This window comes from Grus americana, chromosome Z (genome assembly GCF_028858705.1).
Source record: "Grus americana isolate bGruAme1 chromosome Z, bGruAme1.mat, whole genome shotgun sequence".
In the NCBI taxonomy this organism is placed as follows: Eukaryota; Metazoa; Chordata; class Aves; order Gruiformes; family Gruidae; genus Grus; species Grus americana.
This window is the reverse complement of record NC_072891.1, coordinates 2607670-2628797: the sequence shown is the minus strand read 5'-3', so window position 1 is coordinate 2628797 and position 21128 is coordinate 2607670. Positions and strand designations below refer to the sequence as shown.

The 21128-nt window shown below is 45.4% G+C and overlaps 1 protein-coding gene across 4 annotated transcripts in view; it reads left to right on the top strand.

Annotated features, from left to right (window-relative positions):
• Positions 1-12667, top strand: part of SMAD4 (SMAD family member 4) — a 28965-nt gene extending 16298 nt beyond the window's left edge. For all 4 annotated transcript variants that reach the window (XM_054808974.1, XM_054808977.1, XM_054808976.1 and 1 more), the window contains 5 exons: positions 1334-1384; positions 3471-3654; positions 4628-4796; positions 6019-6157; positions 7546-12667. In XM_054808974.1, coding sequence (XP_054664949.1) covers positions 1334-1384; positions 3471-3654; positions 4628-4796; positions 6019-6157; positions 7546-7757 — 755 coding nt within the window. In that variant the 3' untranslated portion in view covers positions 7758-12667. The remainder of the gene's footprint in view (positions 1-1333; positions 1385-3470; positions 3655-4627; positions 4797-6018; positions 6158-7545) is intronic.
• The last annotated feature ends 8461 nt before the right edge of the window (positions 12668-21128 follow it).

Genomic DNA, 21128 nt, shown 5'->3' with positions numbered 1-21128 from the left:
TTTTTATTTTCTAGAAGTTTTGAAGTCATGTCTTAGTGATGTAACAACCTACATTAAGCTTTGGAAGACGTGTGTCCACGTACACTAGCCAGTTTAAAACAACTTTGTGAAAGCTCGTGCAGTAAAGTATTTGTAAAGGAGCACAGCCTCTTGTTTTAAGGTACAGGAGATGGGAAGGAGAAAAAAAGGTGATCAAACTTCTAGTGTAAGTGTCTAGCACAGTATATGCATTGTAAGAGTATAGTGCAAAAAAACCCCCACCCAAATTAAAGTTTTTCTAAATTTTGTGGCGAAAAGCTTGAACAGTTCTTTATTTCCTGATACAGTACTTAACCAGAGCACCTATTTGCAGCAATCATTGTTAGTGGAGGGGAGAATATATGGAGAATTAATGTTAGAATGACTTTTCAGCTTGTCTCTATCAAGAAAATTGTGGTTTAGATACGGTTATTAAGTTTCATTATCTTGTTCTGGCAGGATCCCTACTTATTTTTCCGAAATCTCAGGATGTAAAAACTTTAGTGGTGCTGTGGATACTCTATAAATGTTTCTCAGTGCATGTATCTTTCCATAATTAATATTTGTAACTGGCTGGTGATACCACATAGAGCTTTTCTTGGCTGCTGCCATTTCTCACTTCAGAAAGTCGCGTGTTTTGACACCTACCAACGTTGTGCCTGTTTTGACATCTTGTTGCAAAAGCTGCTGTTACTTATAATACTATGTTTGAGTCTTTCCTTCTTGTTCTCTGCTGCCTGTGGAGGATCTAGTTAGTTCATAGAAGTGGAGAGAATAAACTGACCAATACCGAGACTGTATTCAGTATTTTTTTCTTTAGAAAATGAGCTCTCTGGGGCTTTTTCTCTGCCTTCAGGGAACGTTTTGTTACGGTCAAGTCCACAGCATGCTCGGCAACTTGTTCTGTGATTGATGAAACTAATGAAGAGTGGTTTGACAGATTTATATCACGCTCGTCTATACAATGATTCTCTTCTTGCCCAACTTGAGGGGCAAGTGTAAAGCCTAAGTTCTATTTTTGTTACATCTCCATCCTATATCTGGTTTCTGCTCTCTCCTGGAGCTGAGTGTGGCTTGAGCTGCATGCAGCCTTTCCTCCTGGGATACTAATGGAGCTCTTTGCTCTACTCAACTCCTGATTTTTTAGGAAACCTCTAAGAGTGTAATTCTTCACTGGGCATTTTTCTCCCCTGTCTCATTTGCCCTATTGATTCAGAAAATACTGGGATTTAGAACATCTGGCAATAGGAAAATAAGAAAGAAAACCATTATTTTTCCTCACATAAAACAAATTGCTTTTTTTTTTCTTTTAAAGGGCCAGTTCATAATGAACTTGCATTCCAACCTCCTATATCAAATCATCCTGGTGAGTAAAATCTAACATGTAACGTTAAGTATTGTGAAAGTTAATAACTTTCTGGTTTGAGTCTGATTTTTTTTTTGTGTGTGTGTGTATCAAGTACTCTGAAATTTGAGAGATACATATTCAAAAGGGGAGGAAAGGAGGAGAGGAACTATTTTGCGATAAGTCTACTCTTGAATTCAAACCTCTATTTTGAAATAGTGATGTACACCATGAACTGAATTTAATTTAGATGCCCAAGTCAAAAATTGCAATCTTCAAACCCACACTGAGCTGGCTTGTACCCTGGAGGTGTCTGAATTCTGAATGTCCTCAATCCTAAACTTTGCAGGGTGCCTGCAATTGTACTTTTTACCTGCTTAGAAACATCATGCAGTTTAGGTCATGCCAAAACCTTCTTGGATCCTTGATCTAGAACTCCATCATCACAGCCAGATACCATGAAGGATAGGTATTGCCCTTCTTAGATTTTTGACGCTGAAATTCCTCTTTGGACCTTTGCATGCAAGCATGCTCTTTCGGTAGCAGTTCATGGAACCAAGGAGGTCTTGGCTTGCAGTACAGGTTAGCTCCGTTGCAGGTGCAAGGTGGTATTCCGTTTTTAACAGCAGCAAAGTTGTTGCCTGCGCAGGGAGAGCTGCAGAGTTGAAAAGCCTAAAAGTTTAACTCATTGGCCGGTGACTAAATCAGTACCAGAAATAAAACTGTTGATGATTGCTGGCTGAACTTAACTGTAGCTAAATTGTATTTCATATTATTTAGTATATCTTTTTCACCCTCTTGATTCACCTGTTGATTTCACCCTATTCAGTCCTCAGACGCATGAGTATTTATTTGAAGATTAAAAAAAACTTAAAGGAATTCAGGCACCTTGGTTTATTCTTCTCTAATAAAAACACCGGTTTCTCAAGACAAGTCAGTGTGCCGTTGGGTGCTGCAGTTTGTAATGAACGAGTACCACTTATGGCACTGGGAGATCTTTTTCCTGTTGGTTTATCTGGCTGCTGTGTTTAGGTCCTATCACATCAGCTCTTCTGCTTCCCCTGTTTTGAGTACGCCGTAGTGCTGATTTTCTTTGCCCTACCAAAGAAGCTGCTTAAGTGCCAGCTGTGTTAACTCAGTGAAGGTGCTGAGTCCCCAAAATCCCCAATGACGTAACCTTATGGCAACTTTAGGTTTTAATGTGCCTGAAGAGAGAAACTCTGAACGCTGAAAGCACGCACAGCAAACCGTGCAGAAGGCTTGATGAGCCACTTGCTCCCAGGTAGCACACAAGCAACAGATACACTTTTTTTTGTACAACAGTACAAAATCACTTTGTGTGCTTTGCCATGTTTCCTTGTTTACTGGAGTGTTTGGGTTTCAGTAACATCCTCTAGGCAGTCAGGGTTTCCTTTCCTCGTGTGGTAGCTTCTTCCAAGTACCATCTTTCCTTTGTAACCAGTTTTTCTTTTTAAAATAGTATGAGTTAAAATGCACCTCCTTGCTATTAAAACATGCCATTTTGTTCTGCTCCCTTTCTTAATACTTCATTGTGTTATCCCGTACCTGACTTTCTTATGTGCAGTATGGGATCTTTGATGTTTTTCCCCCGTTGCCTTGCTTTCCAAATCTGGTTTGCTTTGCAAGGACAGAGAAAACTTCACCTAGGAGATAGTTACTCTTATATCTTAAGCCAGATCTGTTTGAGAATTAGTTTCCATCAGCCTAGCCATGAATAGACATATATTTATTACTTCTTTATACTAAAGGAGGACAAAATTAAGCTCTAGTCATAAGGTACGGGAATGCAGATGGTTTACAAAATCTAACTGAAATTATAAGCTGTACAAAGACTTGTAAGATCTTAACTACAAATAGACTTAGCATTCATGTGTGCTCAAAAAAAAGCGATAAGCCCATGTTCGTTGTAGGATGTAGTATTTTTCTGTGCTAGCAGGCATGTCTTCGTCTATCTGAACTTGCTTATGTGAACGTACGCTCTTACTCTGAATGACAAACGCAGTTGTAGAAGGCTCAATCGATTGTCTGGAATGGGTTTATAGGGGGTTTTGTGCCTTTCAGTCAGTTAATTGTGTATGTTCTTTAGCTCCAGAATATTGGTGTTCAATCGCATATTTTGAAATGGACGTGCAAGTTGGGGAAACATTTAAGGTCCCTTCAAGCTGTCCGATTGTTACTGTTGATGGATACGTGGATCCTTCTGGAGGAGACCGGTTTTGCCTGGGCCAGCTTTCCAACGTGCATAGAACAGAAGCCATTGAGAGAGCAAGGTATTCTGCACATCCCAAAAGCTCCAGCTGTCTGTGGTATTTGATAACGTTTTGTTTTGCCTTCAGTGTGTTGCCTCCCTTTTGAAATGAGAAGTATGATATGTTTCTTTTAACCGAATTAACTAGAGTAGAGTCTATCTTTCTAGGCCACTACTTCAATGCATTCAAAACGCGAACTGCGTGACAAAGACCTTCAGTGCTTTGCGATAGCACGTTGCATTTCATTGCTTTCAAAGGCTGTGCCTTCAAGGATAAAATTAGCAACTCGTGCCATTATGTATGCAAGCTGCATATTAGCTCTCCACACCACAGAGTGATGTGAGAATAACTGCGGTATATAGATTTGTCAAAGGAGCAAAGGAAGGTTGATGGAGAGCTAGTTGGATTTTCATTCATTCTCACCATGCGTGTGTTAGGCTTTGATGTGGAAGCAGAGAGAACTGAAGCAATCTTGCAACTTTTTTTTTTTCTTCTTTGAAGCGAAAAGGAATAAAATGTTTTCTGTGTCTTCAGAAACGTTGCATTATGACAGTCAGAATGCTAGATTGCTGTAATGTGATCCAAATGAACGTAGAGTTCTGCATTAAAATGTGGTTTTGTATATGTACTTGAGTGACTTTCTATACTAGAATACTTGTGGGATTTTAACACTTCTGAACAGAACTGACTGTGTTTCGTACCCTGTATTTCGCTCTGTATTGTCAGTGAGCACGTTAGATTGTATTTGAGTATCATTGCTTCTACGTTCTTTGTTTCCCATAGTTCTTTACATGGTTTGACTTTACAGATTTTGTGTAACTGTATACCAACCTGTACCTAGAGATAACAACTACAATTTCAAGTCCCTGTATGAGTGGAGTGTAAATTAAGGTATCGCAGACCGAGAGCTGGAGAATTGTTTATGGTTTATTTAGCAAAAGTCTGGTTTATAGTATGTATACACAGGTGCATTGGAACTGTTTTTCTTTTTAAGGTTGCACATAGGTAAAGGGGTGCAGTTGGAGTGCAAAGGAGAAGGTGACGTGTGGGTTAGATGCCTCAGTGACCACGCGGTCTTCGTTCAGAGTTACTACCTGGATAGAGAAGCAGGGCGTGCACCAGGGGATGCTGTTCACAAGATTTACCCAAGTGCATATATAAAGGTTGGTTTGATGTTCCCAGATGAAAATTGTGGGGGAAATAAGGTACAGTGAGTTTTTTTAAACATTAGGGAAGCTACAAGGCACTGAAGTAAATGTAACTTTGCTTTTGATTAGTCTTTAAAGAAACCTAAAATCTTCTAAACTGAAAGTATCATCTAGATACTACAAAAGTAACTAATTTTGGGTTTTGTTACGAACAATCTTGATAGCAGGTTTTTGTATTTTTAACCTTAAGAGTTTTACATGAACTGCTACTAAAATTTTTAGCATAGTTTATCTGTTTCTTTACTCTCTCTCTCTCTCTCCGAAACAAGAAAAGTTGGGAATATATGTATAAATGCAGTAGAAGTGTAAAGTGTGTGTTAAAGTGTTGTGAACATGAAGTGATCCAGAGGTCACAGAAAGTTGCATGGAAACAAATTATTTTCAGGAGATTCTTACTTGGACATGCCTCTGCCAGACTTAAAACTTTATTTAGGACAAGTCACACTTGAAAAAAAATCATTCTTGAATTTGAGATGAACTGCCTCAAGTTTGCAGTGATTTTTTTTTTCTTTTTCCTTTCTTAATTCTCAGTTTTGCAGACAGGTTGTGTAATGAAGGTGAAAGAAACCCCACCATGTAGGAGCTTTCTAGTATGAGAACAGAGTTCCTGAATATATTAGTGCCAAACCTGATCACAAAAATACAAAGTGCCACTAACTTGCCAGAAACCTGGCTGCTGAAACTTCAGGCCTATCAATTATTGGTATTTCTTTTAAATAGACTAACACATTTCAGTAAAGCAGCGAAGAAGAATTAAGTCTGACAAAGTTAAGCAGGACTTGTTGGCTTCCATTTTTATTTATATGCCTATTTTCTGGAAATCCTGGTATTTAACTTAAAGTTGGGATTTTATCAGCTTGTAGCATCCTTCAGACTTTGATCCTGTGATCAGTTCCGCACAGGGTACTTCTTTAACCTGCTCAGCTCAGCCAGGTTCTGGTATTGCCAGTGGTGGTAACGTCACGTGAGAAGAGTCTCTTAAGAATCAGCTTTAAATTGATTATTTCTGTTAGAAGTTAATCAGGGAAGGTTTGCTTTTACCCAAGTGTATGGTGAGACTGTAGAAGTTGCTTTGGGAGGGCAGAGGGGTCCAGATTACTGGGGATGGCAATCGAGGAATTCTTTCCTTCATTGATTTTGGTAAGTCTACATAGTTTGAATTTATTTTTTTTTAAAGGTGTTTGATTTACGCCAATGTCATCGTCAGATGCAACAGCAGGCTGCCACTGCCCAAGCTGCTGCTGCTGCTCAAGCTGCAGCAGTAGCTGGAAACATCCCTGGACCGGGATCAGTAGGTGGAATAGCCCCAGCCATTAGTAAGTACATCAATCGCTTGGTCTCCTTTTTTCTTTACCTGAAAACAAATAACACAGCCCTCTCTCATAACAGCACCCATCCACCCACTGTCCCTGCAGCAGTAGAAATGAACTTGGAATGAGGTAGCAGGATTGGGGTGGGATGGCATCGTGATAAGTCTGTATTTACTCACTTTCATTCCTGCTCCACGCACCAGTTTTCATTCTGTAGTCTTCAGGGGTTGTCGAATATGGAGGCAGCTGCTTGTTGTACTGCAAGAAGTGTTGCAGTACAACAGAAAACATGTCATATACAAGGTCAAATAGCATAACTCTATTATTTTAAACAGAGATATGTTTGGCTGCTTAGACCCGAGCTTGAAAAAAAAGATCTAAGGTCATAAAAATGTTACTCAAACCGAAGGGAATCCCGTTTGGGCTGCGAAGTCCTTGACTGGGTTTAGGGCAACTTAAGATTCTTGAGAAGAGGAGAGTGTGAGGGTGTTTTTTTCTTTCTTGCTTTTCTTTCTTGCTTTTCTTTCTTGCTTTTCTTTCTTGCTTTTCTTTCTTGCTTTTCTTTCTTGCTTTTCTTTCTTGCTTTTCTTTCTTGCTTTTCTTTCTTGCTTTTCTTTCTTGCTTTTCTTTCTTGCTTTTCTTTCTTGCTTTTCTTTCTTGCTTTTCTTTCTTGCTTTTCTTTCTTGCTTTTCTTTCTTGCTTTTCTTTCTTGCTTTTCTTTCTTGCTTTTCTTTCTTGCTTTCTAAATTCTAGATCCTTGAAATTGTACCTAAGGACTTTTAAAAGTCTAATTACTTGCGTATCTCAGGCTGCTTTATGTGCCATAGTGTTTTCTGGATTCCTTGTATTGCCACGTGGCTCTTTCCAGCTGTCCCCAAAATGCCTTCAGCAATTCGTAGGAATGTATTTAATTTTGTCTTAGCCAGACTGGTGATTTGAAGTTTGCCAGCTGTATTCATCTTTTTATTTTATTAGATGTAAGTAGTGTAATTTCATCCAGCTTCCTGCAGGTGGTCTGAGTTCGTATGCTGAAAATACAGCATTTGGCAAACCTCAAGAATGACTACTTTTTGGATTGTATTTCCTAAATAAGGTTTACATGCACTGTATCACATAAGACGTTGGGTTTCATCATGTCTGCTTTATTATAAGGAATTTTATATTTCAACACCCTTTCAAGATTGCAGAATGATGAAAAAAAAAAAAAAGAATCAGAAGAAATGCAAAATAATTGCTGCGGTCGTTATAGCAGAGATCTAGAAATATGGATTGGCCTTGGCTGTGGTGAGAGGGAATTGTCCATGAAGAGCGAGCCAAGCAAACGGGAATGGCTTAACAAACAGATGATAAAAGAGCACGTCTGTGAACACTTACTTGAAACCTCTCCTGTTTAGGTTTGTCAGCCGCTGCTGGAATCGGTGTAGATGACCTTCGCCGCTTATGCATACTCAGGATGAGTTTTGTAAAAGGTTGGGGACCTGATTACCCAAGACAGAGCATCAAAGAGACACCGTGCTGGATTGAAATTCACTTACACCGTGCCCTCCAGCTTCTAGATGAAGTACTTCATACCATGCCTATTGCAGACCCACAACCTTTAGACTGAGATCCCTCTGCTGCACTGCGGTGGGCCGTTATGTTGTGAGGATGGTGGATTGTAAAATACAATTCTGTTTATAACCTGAAGATATATTTTACTTTTGTTCCGCTTAATCTTCTAAAACCAGGTTTTAAAAATGTGTTTGCCGCCTTGCTCTTAGCCGAAAGAAACTGAACATGCAGAATTTGGATTTCAGTTATTTTCAGAACTTAATTGTCATAATACATGGCTCAGGGCTTAAAGTGAAAGGTAAACGCCTTATAGAGACTTTACAGTATTGGGTTTGTTCCCTTTGAAACTTTCCTTCTCTATTATGGCATCTTGGTGATAAGCCTCACAGGAGCCTTTTGTATGCAGAATATATATTATATATATATATTTATATCTGAAAATTCCTTCTAATAGTTATAAACATTTACCTTATAGCAACTTTAAAATTCCAACTGATTTGTGGTGTTCTTTTTAGGGAACAATAGTTAACAGAAGACTGCTTTATTTTGTTGACTATCTTGTTATGATTTTTCCAGATTAAAACGTAGAAGCTGCCAAAAAGTGAGGGACAAGGCATACGTTGTTGGCGTCAATTAAAAATAGCAAGGAAAAGAAATGTGGCTTTTCCTTCACTAGTTTTTAAAAAAGATATCTTAGATTTTTATTTATATAGACACGTGAGTTTTAAAACACTAAAGGAAATGGATACTTTCAGTGCTGGCACTCAATTTAAATAGAACATGAAATACCCAGTCTGCAAAGTTGCCACTGAAATTACTTAATGAGTACCTAATGGCAGGAACATATTTTCATAACTACTACTGACTTCTATGATTTTACTCAAGTAAAACTTGGCAGGTATTTTAAAAAGTTGCATGACTCTTTTTACTTGCATATACCCATTAAACCATGTCTAATACTACATCACTCTTTAGGATCCAGTTTTTGTATCTGTTCACCATTTCCACTCAGGGCAAGATGGCAAACTTGTTTTTATACCTCTTGGTTATTTTAAGCCCTATGCCATCAATGACCGTATCAATTGGCAATGACTTTGTATAGAGAATTTATAGTAGAAAAAAAAAAATGCAAATGTATTGACTGTATAACAGATACAATATGTATGCTTTCTCTCTAGTTAATAGTATAAATAAAATTATGAAAACCCTGATTTTTATAAATTTAGTTTGCTTCTATTATGTAATTCTGCACCTTGAAACCATTGATCTTGAGTGATGGATTACTTTCCTTCGCAAGACCAGCAGCAGCAGCCAATAGCGGTAGGAATTTTTGTTGGTTTAAGCTTGCCAGGAAGCAAGTCCAACTCTTCTTACTTTCCCTGCTTCTCAATAAACGTGTATCCTGAGGTTTTCTCTTTCAGCTGTTTGACGGGGTATGAAGAGAGAGCAGGTATTCCTTATTTTTCAGCCTGCGCGTAGGGAGTTGGAGCTTAGTTAAACAGGCTTAGAAGTACGTAAGACTCCAACTTAAGTGCTTCAAGTGCTGCCAGTTTGGTCTGCCTGCCACGCTTCCCCGAGCCGACCTGGCAGCACGCTTGTAGTGGTTTATGGAAGTAGAAGCCTTGGAAGAGATGATTCAGAAGCTTTTTGCCAAGTTTCTTGCACAATTTCAGGAATCCGTCGAGGGCTGTGACACACAGTGTTAAGGTATCGCTTCCCCCGTACGCTGAAATGTCAGCAGTCATTGTTTCTGTCTTAGGCATGGAAGACAGCTGACTGTGGAGTGATGACCAGAAAAGGATGAGTTTTCTCCTTATTTTCATTAATGGTGTTGCCTTCTTCAGACTAACTTCTAATGAGATCACTTTCTTTTTATGTGGCAGCTTCTTGATGTCTGGAAGAACTAGTGTTTGCTTTTCTCAAGACCTTTAGTTTAAAACCTTTTTCATTTTCCTTTCTCTCTTAATGATCTAGTTTGTCCGAAAAGCAACCTTCTTCAGATTCTTGAGGAACACATTCAGCAGAGGATTCTGACTACATCCCCAAAGAACCTCGTTAGCCAGCGGCTCGTTTATGCTTCATCTGCAAGAGAAAACCTGATTTGGGGGAAGAAATTAAAAGCCCGAAGACATGTTCTTCTTGCCAGCCTCCCTTTTGAATTGTCTGCCCTGCGCTTACTGCTGGGTGGAAGGTGCCTCGGCTTTTGGGAACTCTCTAGCCTTCTGAGTGATGAGTTGCTTATCCCAGACTCTTCATTCGATTAGGAGTCCGTGAGCTTACTCCCCGTTTACCTTTTGCGAGGTGCTTAGCTTGGAGGATGACCGATCTGTATATGGCTACTTCACAGAAAACCCTCTGTACCAGTTGCTTAACGTTTTGATTGTGCCAAAATTTGTTAAAATAATGAAAGATTGCTTCTGCCTGCTGGTGTTCTTGCTGGTAATACAGTCTGAAAGAATTCAGCTGTTAAGACTTTTTTTTTTTTTCCAGATGTTTTACAAGTCTGCTTAAGTCTCTGCCTACAGTGTGTGGTACCTACAGTGTGGTACTTAGATGGCAAAACCCATTCAGAATAGACCAACAAAATAATGTCAGATGAGTTTATCAGAACTGAGAAAAATCACGGGCTCCGCATCAGGAGAAATCGGAACGTTGTGCGAGGCAGTAAAAAATACTGCCGTGGCATTCGTCTCACCCACCAGGCGGTTACCGATGAGATGCAATCGTAACTGTTAAAGGGCAAAATGAGAGAGTCTCATTCTTAGTTTTTAATATGCCTTTAACTTAATTTTTGTACTTTTATGACAAGGCATAAAAGGCAGCGCATAATGGATTGGAAACCCTTCAGCAGCAGCACATTGAATCTTTGACAGGCTTACATTTATGTCTTTTTTTTTCCTGAGATTCAGAAAAGAGCTAAGAGCTACTTGACAGCCGTGATGATCCCCATACGTGCTGTAGGCAGGGACGTCAAGAATGCCAGAATCGCTTCTCTTCAGCTCTGAATGTCTCAAATTCAGTGAATTCAACAAGTTGGGTTTTTTTCAGCTCGCAATCTCTTGCTTGTGATTTTTGTTCCCATGTCTGCTCTGTTTAGTTCTTTCGATGAAATAATTACCACAGTGTTTCTCACCCTCAGTTAATGCACTGCTCAAGGAGAAAAAAACAAAACAAAACAAAACATTGTGCTGGAGTACTTTGTAGTTTGACTCCATGTACTGGAGAGCTGGGATTAGCACCGGAAGGTTTTAGACGGCTTTAGCCACGTTAATTTTGAAAGCGAGGGCATTTAAAGTTGCCACGGCAGAGATGGAGGAGAGGAAACCTTTTCACTGGAATGGTTTAAAAATACTTAATTCTAACAGGAATCCTTTGGAAGGAGCCATAGTCGCTAAGCGGTGCTGGTTAGAAACGGTTGTTCCTTACATCGCTTTGCTGGGCTTGGTAGGAATGATGTGCTGAGGGACCGGGACCCCCTGGGAGCGATGTAAATCACTTTGTGAACGTCCTGAAGCCCTGGGAAGCTCTGGCTGCTGTACAGAGAGGGTCCTACAGTCCGAAGGAGACGACGGTCTCCCCCAGTCACGCAACAAGTCTGCAGCAGCAGTAGTCCTTGAACCTGTGTCCAATTCCTGTGCCTTACCTTTGAGAACATCTTAACTTCTTGCGACACTTCTAAAGCTGATAGCGTCCTCTCTGCGTAGCTCAGGAACGACTGCCTCAACTCTTTTACTAGGAACCGGTAAAAAATTCCTATGCCAGTGTATATAAGGGGGAGGCTTCTGCCTCTGAACCCTTCAAATGTTGTTTACGTCTTGATGGTGGTCTTTATTGAGACATCTTTAATCTCTTCTTTGAAGAGTAAGCGCTTTAGAAAGGACTGTCTCCTTGATTTGCATTTTTACGCTGCTATGCAGAGCGACTGGGATCGCTGGTCACTTCTTTAATGCAACCAATTAAAGACGGCCAGATGGGTCTTCCTCTAAGTGGGATTCAGACTTCATTTAAGAAATCCGCTTTCCTCCCTCTTCTCCTTCCAGGCTCCGAGCGACTTAACATCTACTCTGTAAAATTATAAGATGCTTAGTCGTCAGGTATTGTCAAGGGGACAATTTTTGAGAGGTTACTTTTTAATTCAAGTAAAACTTAAAAGCAATGATCTTGCCTGGTCCTGCTGATAACTGGAGTGTTTCCACGACTGGTAACAGGATTTTGAGGACCACGGCGCTGTTCTTGGGACTGAGATTTGCAAGTTACTCGCGAGCACCAAGCTGGTTTCTTTCCCCCCTGACGTGGGTAGTTGACACTTTGGTCCTGGACAGGGAAACGAAACCGATGGAAATCACTTCTTCACCAGTCACGTAGGAGCTGGATGCTGAATCGTCGTGTCGCCCACCTCCAAAACGCTATTCTTGATCGATCGTTTCTGAAAATGATTTGGGAGGTGCGACCGTGCCGAGTCAAAGCTGCCACGTGCTGAAATCCCCAAGCACTCACTCGGTGGGACGTGGTGGAAAGCAGGACTACTGTCGACAGAATCTCAAGAGGTTTTGGCACTTGTTGGCTGCTGTTGTGCCTTGTGAGTGGTAACATCGCTCCTAAATTTACAGTACTTAATTCTTTCAAGCTCACCAAAATCACCTAGCGCTTTCTTGCTCCGGTACCTTTTTCTGTGTCTTTTTGGTGAAGTTTGGTAGCACTACTAAGTTGTGATTCAGCTGGATTGAGAGCTGCAAAGTACTCATAACCCAAAACTCACCGTGAGAGGGTTTTTTGAGCATGAAAGCCTAGTTAAGCATTTCTTCTTTTAGCCATTGCCTTTTGATAAGCGGTCAACAGAATTCCCAGTAGTTCCTTTGTAGCTTACTGTATGTTTTTCATTAGACCTAGTTTGTGGATAATATACTGTAGTTAACTTTCCTGAAATTCTGTAACAGAGTATGTTTTTGATTAAAAAAGATAAAGATTCAAGTCTTTGACTTCTTTATTTCATTCAATGGAGAGTTTTTACCCTGTTTCTGGCCGGCTATCAAAACTGCCAGCTGCAGTTTTGAACGGCGGCGTGGCTAGGAGAGCTCTCTGGGGCAGGGCTATGATTTTGGAGGCTCCCACGTGTCAGATACTTGGGTACAACCAGCACTGAACCCAAACCCAAGTGCAACGTCCAGCATGGTGGACTCTCTGGGCACCTGAAGGCATTAATAGTACCATCTCGCATAACATCCTCGTTAGCAAGCTTAGGAAGCGTGGGTTGGATGAGTGGTCGGTGAGGTGGGTTGAGAACTGGCTGAATGGCAGAGCCCAGAGGGTTGTGATAAGCGGCGCAGAGTCTGGTTGGAGGCCTGTAGCTAGTGGTGTGCCCCAAGGGTCGGTGCTTGGTCTGGTCTTGTTCAACATGTTCATCAATGACCTGGAAAGACAGGGAACTACTGGGGAGAGTCCAGCGGAGGGCTGTGAGGATGATGAGGGGCCTGGAGCATCTCTGGTATGAGGAAAGGCTGAGAGAGCTGGGGCTGGTTAGCCTGGAGAAGAGAAGACTGAGAGGGGATCTCATCAACGCTTATCAATATCTAAAGGGTGGGGGTCTAGAGGAAGGGGCCAGGCTCTTCTGAGTGGTGCCCAGTGACAGGACAAGGGGCAACAGGGCACAAACTGGAACACAGGAAGTTCCACCTGAACATGAGGAAAAACTTCTTCACTGTGAGGGTGACCGAGCCCTGGGACAGGCTGCCCAGAGAGGCTGTGGAGTCTCCTTCTCTGGAGAAATTCCAAACCTGCCTGGACACCATCCTGTGCCACCTGCTCTGGGTGATCCTGCTCTAGCAGCAGGGGGGTTGGACCAGATGATCTCCAGAGGTCCCTTCCAATCTGTGATTCTGTGAATATGAACCTGTGGGTGGTCATATTAATGGAAATTATTTCTTTAAAACCACCAGCCAAGCTGCGCACATGTGTGTCGTGGTCTTGGAGCAAAGGCCAGGTCTCTGCAAACAAAAAAAAAAAAACAAACCCGCCTCACAGGTAGCTGCAGTGGGATGGAGGGCCCTGACACACAAGTCATCATGTGTCCTCGGGTGCCAACCTAATAACTGTACTGCAAATGGTGATACTTCCCCTGAAACATCTTCCTGGACGAACGGAACCATCAAATATTCAGGTTCTCCCCACAGATTAATTTCCCGTTGCCAAGATTCTCCTGTTTGGTTGCACAGTCCCTCTGTAAGCTCATCGATCGCCACCTTAAACCAGTTTTTGCTCCTTACCTCTCTGGAAAGCTTTCCCGACTCTTGTCCCGGTGCTGCTAGCGACCCGTTTGTAACTGCTGGCTGGTTGTGGCCAACGTAAAACCCTTGGATCTCACCCTGGTTTTATCCTTTAGAGCACCCAGCAACTATGTGCCGGCACATGATGCTGAACGTTTAACTCCCCTGACGTGAGGCTCGGGATAAATCCATGGCACGAAGCTAAAGCAGGACCAAAAAGTTTAAGTTTAAGCGCTGACTGCCCCTGACCCATCATCCTGCGGGTGAAGTGTGAGCTGCTTGTTCTTGGCAAAAAGATCAGAGGGCTGGATTGTATGGTTTCATCTTTCCTTGGCCTGCACATATAAACATTGTAGAAACACGGTTTGTTTTGGGTTTTGGGTTTTGGGTTTTGTTTTTTTTTTTTTTTTCCCTCGCTGTTGGCACGCACGCTGTACAGGGTGAGGGAGATGCTCTACAGGGTTGGGATGATGCCGTATGGGGTGGGGGAGGATGCAGCACTGGGGGGGGGGGAAACCCCAAAAACCAAAAACCAGCCTTGTACCCCCAGCTGAGCCCTGGCCCCACTGCCAGCTGATGGTACGGCGTTACGCCCACAGAAAAAAAAAAAAAAATCCCTGTCTCAGCCTCGGCCGTAGCCGTGCTGCCGGTCAATGCGGTTTCCCAGATCCCGCTAATGCCCTGCTGGTCCCGCTCCCCAGCTGCAGCCCAGAGCCGAGCAGAGCTGGGGGAGTGATGGTGGTGGTGGTGATGGGGTTGTACTGTCAGATGTCACCAGCGCTTGAACTGTGACCCTTCCTAAATGAGCTTTTACGTTAACGATGTTCATGCTCGGCTGCGTTGGCAAGTGGAGGGAGCAGATGGTCGCGGTGGCTGCGAGGCCCCTACGCCGTCCCGGGGTGTTAAACAGCTCTGATGTGACAGCTCGGGGCCACCAGCGTGCCCAGCTTCGTGCTGACATGGCTGCTGGGGCGGGGGGGAGGACACGACAACCCCAACCCGCCCCAGGACCGGGGAGCAGGATGGCGCCAGCCTGGCACGGCAAGCTGCGGCGATTTGAAATCTTGCAAAAACTGAAGGGTTTGGGGTTTTGGGGTTTTTTTTTGGGGGGTGGGGGTGGGTGTGTGCTGCTCCATAGCTGCTCCTGCAGAGGTGTGGGTGCGCGGAGACGGTGTCGCGCGTGTGCCCTGGGAAGCCTTTAAGGGACACGGGGCTGGTGGCCAGGGAAGGGCTGGGGGCCAGGCCCCACCGATGCCATCCTGAGCCGGCCAGCAGCGATGTCCCGGCGGCCACGGCACCGTCCCACCTCTTGTCTGGGTCAAGAGGGCCTCTGTGTTGCCCGCAGGGCTGGGGACGTCCGTGTCCCCATGCCAGACCCCCTGCCCACCCTGCGGTGCTGTTTGCCTTCCCGTGGGAGCTCTGGGGGGGGACCCAAGGGGCACACGGCTGCTGTCCCAGGGTGCTGCCGCAGGGTCATGGCTGTGCCCCGGGGCGGGGGGGGGAGGTTTGGGGCTGCTGTGCGATGCCGGACGCCTCAGGGCCTCCGGGGTGGGTGCCACTAGATGTCCTTAGTGCTCCATCTGCCGCCACGGAAACATCTCCTGTGGTGGTGGGGGGGCGGGAAGGGGCCGAAGCCCACCCAGGGCCACAGCAGCCCCTCAGGGACGGCGTTGCAGGGGGCATCCCACAAGCGGTGAGGGCCACAGCCCCTTTCAGTCACATTCTCCACAGCCGCAGGATGTTAGCAGGGGCCAGGGACACCCCAGGGCAGCGCCTGACAATTTGGGGTGATTTTTTTTTTTTTTTTTTGGTTGATTTGAGGTATCAGGGTGAAGCTCTTTCTCGCCGCCAAAGCGGCATTAAGCAGCACGGCCACGCTCAGGGCAGGCGAGCGGGCCCGCAGGGCCGAGGATGACGGGTTTGGGTGCTGGGCCCAGCACCGCAGCGTTCAGGATGAGTCTGTCTCTGGGCACAAGGATGTGACCAAGGTCACTGGGCATGGCGGTGGCACAGGTGGGAACAACGGCTGTGGGTGGGGGACCCTTGGGGACACCCGGGCAGCTGGTGGCAGCAGGCAGAGGGGACGTGCCACCGAAACACGGCAGTCAGGTTAGCATGGGTTGGTGGCGCAAACCCTGAGGAGGGCGCGGGCATGGAGTGTGCCCTGTAACAAGCAATAGGACGAGAGGAAATGGCCTCAAGTTGGGCCAGGGGAGGGTTAGATTGGAGATTAGGGAAAATGTCTTCACCGAAAAGATTGTCAAGCACTGGGACAGGCTGCCCAGGGAAGCGGTGGAGTCCCCATCCCTGGAGGTATTTAAAAGACGTGTAGATGTGGTGCTTAGGGACATGGTTTAGTGGTGGGCTTGGCAGTGCTGGGGTAATGGTTGGACTTGATGATCTTAAAGGTCTTTTCCAGTTCAAACAATTCTATGATTCTATGGTCCTCCCTGTGTGCTCCTGGGCAGCCGCCACAATCAGCTTGATCCTTTTTTTTTTCTTTTTCCCTTGAATTACAGGCACATGGTTGGTTGATGACCCCATTTCACTCTTTCCCTGACTTCAGGCAGCCTGACCTGCCCAGCTGGGCTGAATCACGGCCTCAGCCTCCACCTGCACATTGCTCCTCCTCAAAGCACGGCTTTCAGACAACAAAGCTTAGACTTTCCTTTGGCTTCTGCAGCATTTCTCTCCCCCCATCATCCCTAACACTTCCATGCTGTATTTCATGCTGCGGAACAGTTGCTTGCCAGCCTCAGGCCGTGGGATTTCCTACAGCCCCTTGCTGCAGCTCATTCGCCCGAACCCCATTTGTTTTCTTTGCAACAACCAGCACCCCCAGCTCCTTTTGTGTGCATTTATTTTAAATTTTATCCTGGAAACATGCTGCAACTTTGGAAAAAAAAAATGGGCCAAGGCTATTTTTTGGGGGGGGGGAACCCAAACTTTTTTTTTTTTTTCTTTATACCACTTACGCTTCATTCAGGAGTGGAGCTCTGCAGCACTGAGATGGGATTCCCACCAGCCTGAGCCCTGCTTGTTGTACTGGAGCTGGGCTCACCCGGGGCCAGGAGTTGGGTGCTTGGACCCTTCAGCAGCTGCCCGCACCTTGCCAGCACGAACCAACCTGCCACCTTGCCGCAGGTCCCAGCCACAGAGGAAGGATGGAGCCTTTCCTGCAGCACCAAAAGTGCTCCCCCAGCTCACCAGCCCCGGTGGTTGTCCAGCCCCTGGACGGCCAGGCAGCTCCAGTGCCCTGCGGGAGTGTGGCCGGGGCTCCCAGAGCTGTGGGGCTGAGCGGAAATGCTGCAGGACGGGGTTAGGAGAGAGGACCCCTCCCCCCCGGCCTTCGGGGGGGGGGGTGTGTGTGTGTGTGAGAGTTACCCCCAAACTCGCCATTACAACCATTCCGACCCCAAAAACCAGCTTGGCTCCTGCGTCTCGATGCTTTGGCAATCTCATCCCAAGGGAAGCATTGTCCCCCGCCCCCCCGCCAGCCAGGGCTACAGCCCACCCAAACATCCTCAACCAGACGTGGAGAAGAGAGTTCTGGTTCCGAGGGAGAAGATTTCTGAGCACAGCTCCCTGCCCTGGTGCACCAGCACGACTGCTCCCAGAAATGAAAGAACAGTACAAAGCACAAAATTGATTTATTTTTTTAATTTTTTTTTTTTTTTTAAACTGAAAGCATTTTGTTGCCAGCTTTTGAGATCCTGCACGGTACCTACTGTCCCCCGCCCCTACTTGAACCCTGCGGACAGCTGAGCAGGATCAGCCTAACCCTGGCTGATTTTCAGGATCCAAAGGGAGATGCCGAGCATGGGGACGTGCCGTTCCAGGCACAGCCTGCACCGCTTCCCACCCCAAGGTTCCTATGCCTGCTAGCAAGCAATATCTGCACCACGAACCAGAAAACAACCCCGAGTTCCTTCCCCAGCAGCTGGGAGAGGTTTCCCATCCCTGTTTCCCCCTTGCTCCCAGCCAGGAGGAGCCAGAGGAGGTTTCCCAGGGCTTTCAGACCAGCCAGATGCTATTGCAGGAGGGCAGGGCTGGGAGACGCCTTGCCAGATGAAGGTCCCGCAGGGTTTTTGGCTGATGCCAAACCAGCCTCGTCGATGCCAAACCAGCATCGCCGGAGCCCTCCTTGCCTGGGGAAAACCGCTGCAGGAGCTCCCGAGCCAACGCAGAGCCCAGCTGGGAAAGCTTCAGGGGCTGAAAGGACAAACGCAAGCTTAACGCTTCCTTAAAACTTCACCTTTAAATTACCAAAAAAAAAAAAAAAAAAAGATTGTTTAGCTCTCCTAACCAGCCCAGCTGGCAGCAGGGCAGACCGGCTCATCCCGATGCCCGGTGGTGAGTGCTTCCCTTTCCATGAACAAGAGTTAAAATTCCAGGCGGGTTACTCACCCATCACAAGCGCTCCTGAGCATGGAAAAATAAATTCACGACAGCAAATTGAGGCGAACCGGAGTTTTTTAAGCTCGTGCCTGTCTTATGCAACTCCGAGGGAACCGTGGTGCTACTTGCTCTGCTAAATAAAACGTGTTGGAGGGGTTGGGATTTAAGATGGTTGATGTACGTCTAGAAATAACGAGGTTGTATCTCCCCGCTGTCTGAGGTTTTATGGCTTGCTGCAACACTAAAACCACCCCAAGCTCCAAGTGAAGTGAATTTAAATACTCTTTGATCTCTTCCCAAGACTTCCTATTAAAAATGCAGTTAAAAAGAAACGGTCTCCTCTCCGTCCTCCTGAAGAGGAGGATCACTTTAGATTTGAGGACACCAGGACCACAGGCAGATGCACAGGCTCCACCACCTCCATATACCCCAGGGATGTTTGAAGAGCCGATGATGAAGGAGGGGTGAAACATCCTCCCCAGGCAAATTGGCCCATGGGCATCCAAAAATCCTTGGCCAAGCAGGAGAAATTCAAGGCAGTGCATTTGTGTGTACTGTCCAGAAGGAGCAGCTTTTTTGGATTTGGGTTTTGGTTTTTTTTTTTTTTTCCCAAAAAGAATAATTAGAAATAGGTTCTGGCAAAAAACCATAGCAGCACCCCATCATATCTGCCCCCACCATCCTTCGAGACCCAACAAGGGTCCCCTCTAATACCACCGGCTGCAGGAAACAGCCTCTGGCAGCAGTATCTGCAGTTATTTATAAAAATACACCTTTGAAGCCAGATGGCCTTAAAATGCCTCATCCCATTAACTGCTGTCACTCTCCTTCATCCCAAGGAAGAGTCCATCAGCGGTCCAGGTGCTCCACTTTGCTGCAAACCTCCTTCCCAGAGGGGAACTGCTTCCCCTCCGCGGGTCCCCGTTGGTGAGAAATGGGGAAGGACGCCTCAACAGGGAGCAGGAACAAATCCACGACCACCACCAAAGCATCCAAGCACACCGCAACACCAACCAGCGCAACACCCAAGGTGAGTAGACCGCAGTAGGGCTCCTTCCAACTGCAAAACCAGAGACAAAAGAGGAAAAGAGAAGGTGGCCCATGGCAAAGAGGGGACGTGATGACTTTAGAAGGAAAGATTAAAGCACTCTGCACCAGGCACAGGGTGCGAGCCTCCATCAGACCAGGAGGAAATACAATGGGAGACCAGTGCAAGTTCACATCAGGAGTCCTCCTTCTGTGACACTCCATTGGAGCAGGTCCAGAGGCAGCCACAGAGATGATCCAAGGGCTGGAGCACCTCTGCTATGGAGACAGGCTGAGAGAGCTGGGGTCGTTCAGCCTGGAGAAGAGAAGGCTGCGGGGAGACCTTAGAGCCCCTTCCAGTCCCTGCAGGGGCTCCAGGAAAGCTGGAGAGGGGCTGGTGCCAAGGGCAGGGAGTGACAGGCCAAGGGGAATGGCCTGAAGCTGCAGGAGGGGAGATGGAGATGGGATGTGAGGCAGAAATCCTTCCCTGTGAGGGTGCTGAGGCCCTGGCAGAGGTTGCCCAGAGAAGCTGTGGCTGCCCCTGGCTCCCTGGCAGTGGTCAAGGCCAGGTTGGATGGGGCTTTGGGCAAGCTGGGCTAGTGGAGGGGGTCCCTGCCCATGGTAGGGGGTTGGAACTGGATGGGCTTTGAGGTCCCTTCCAACCCAACCATTCTGTCATTTTATGATTTCTGCTGCTGGTTGATACAAACATGAGCACAGGGAGTTTACCTTGCAGCTGCACTGAAATAACTCCAAAATGCAAGTTCATAGAATCGTTTAGGTTGGAAAAGACCTTGAAGCTCATCAAGTCCAACCGTTAACCCAGCACTGCCAAGCCCACCACTAACCCATGTCCCTAAGCACCACATCTACACGTCTTTTAAATACCTCCAGGGATGGGGACTCCCACCACTTCCCTGGGCAGCCTGTTCCAATTGTTGACAACCCTTTTGGTGAAGACGTTTTTCCTAATATGCAATCTAAAGCTCTGGACTTGCCGAGCATCACAGCAAGCTGCAGCCGTGCCCTCTGGAAGACCACAAGTTGCTTTAAAGGCAGCACGTAAAGCCAGAAATTAATAGAAAACAAAATTCTTTGCACGTGAAGTCACCCAGCCGCACCAAAGTCCGGGCCACCGTGTCTCGACCACAGGAAAAGCTCCTGGATGGGAGATGTCAACCAGCCCCGGCCTCGTCGGGCTGCTCCAAGTGACAACCATGAAGACAGCAAAACATTCAAGTTAATGGAAACAAGTCTTTATTAAGTAACTTTTAATATCAGAAAAATAAAACTCTTATAATTCTCTTTACAGCAAATATATAATATCAGTGCTTTGGCCATCATAAGTTAAAGGCCCTTTATCATAAAATATATGGTTTTTAAACTTTACTCAAATTGAATTTATAATCCCTATGACCTCCCTACATATACATAACAAAAAGTGTAGTAAAATTAGCAAATACTAAACTATATTGATAGTTTATCATTCTTAGTTTGTGGTTTATAGAAATGGTACACGCACCTAATGTCTGTCGATTCCTTGGCTTATTAGTTGCGGTGTACGATGCAATACAAAATACATGCTCGGTGAACGTTTTGTTCGTATCTACAAGACTGCAGCTAGAGATTAAGGTTTCAATACTGACATGTAACTATTCTACAAGCAATTATAGCATTAAAGTTATGCAGTACATAATATGCCATCAAGGCAACTCTTATACTGAAAATCATAAAATAAA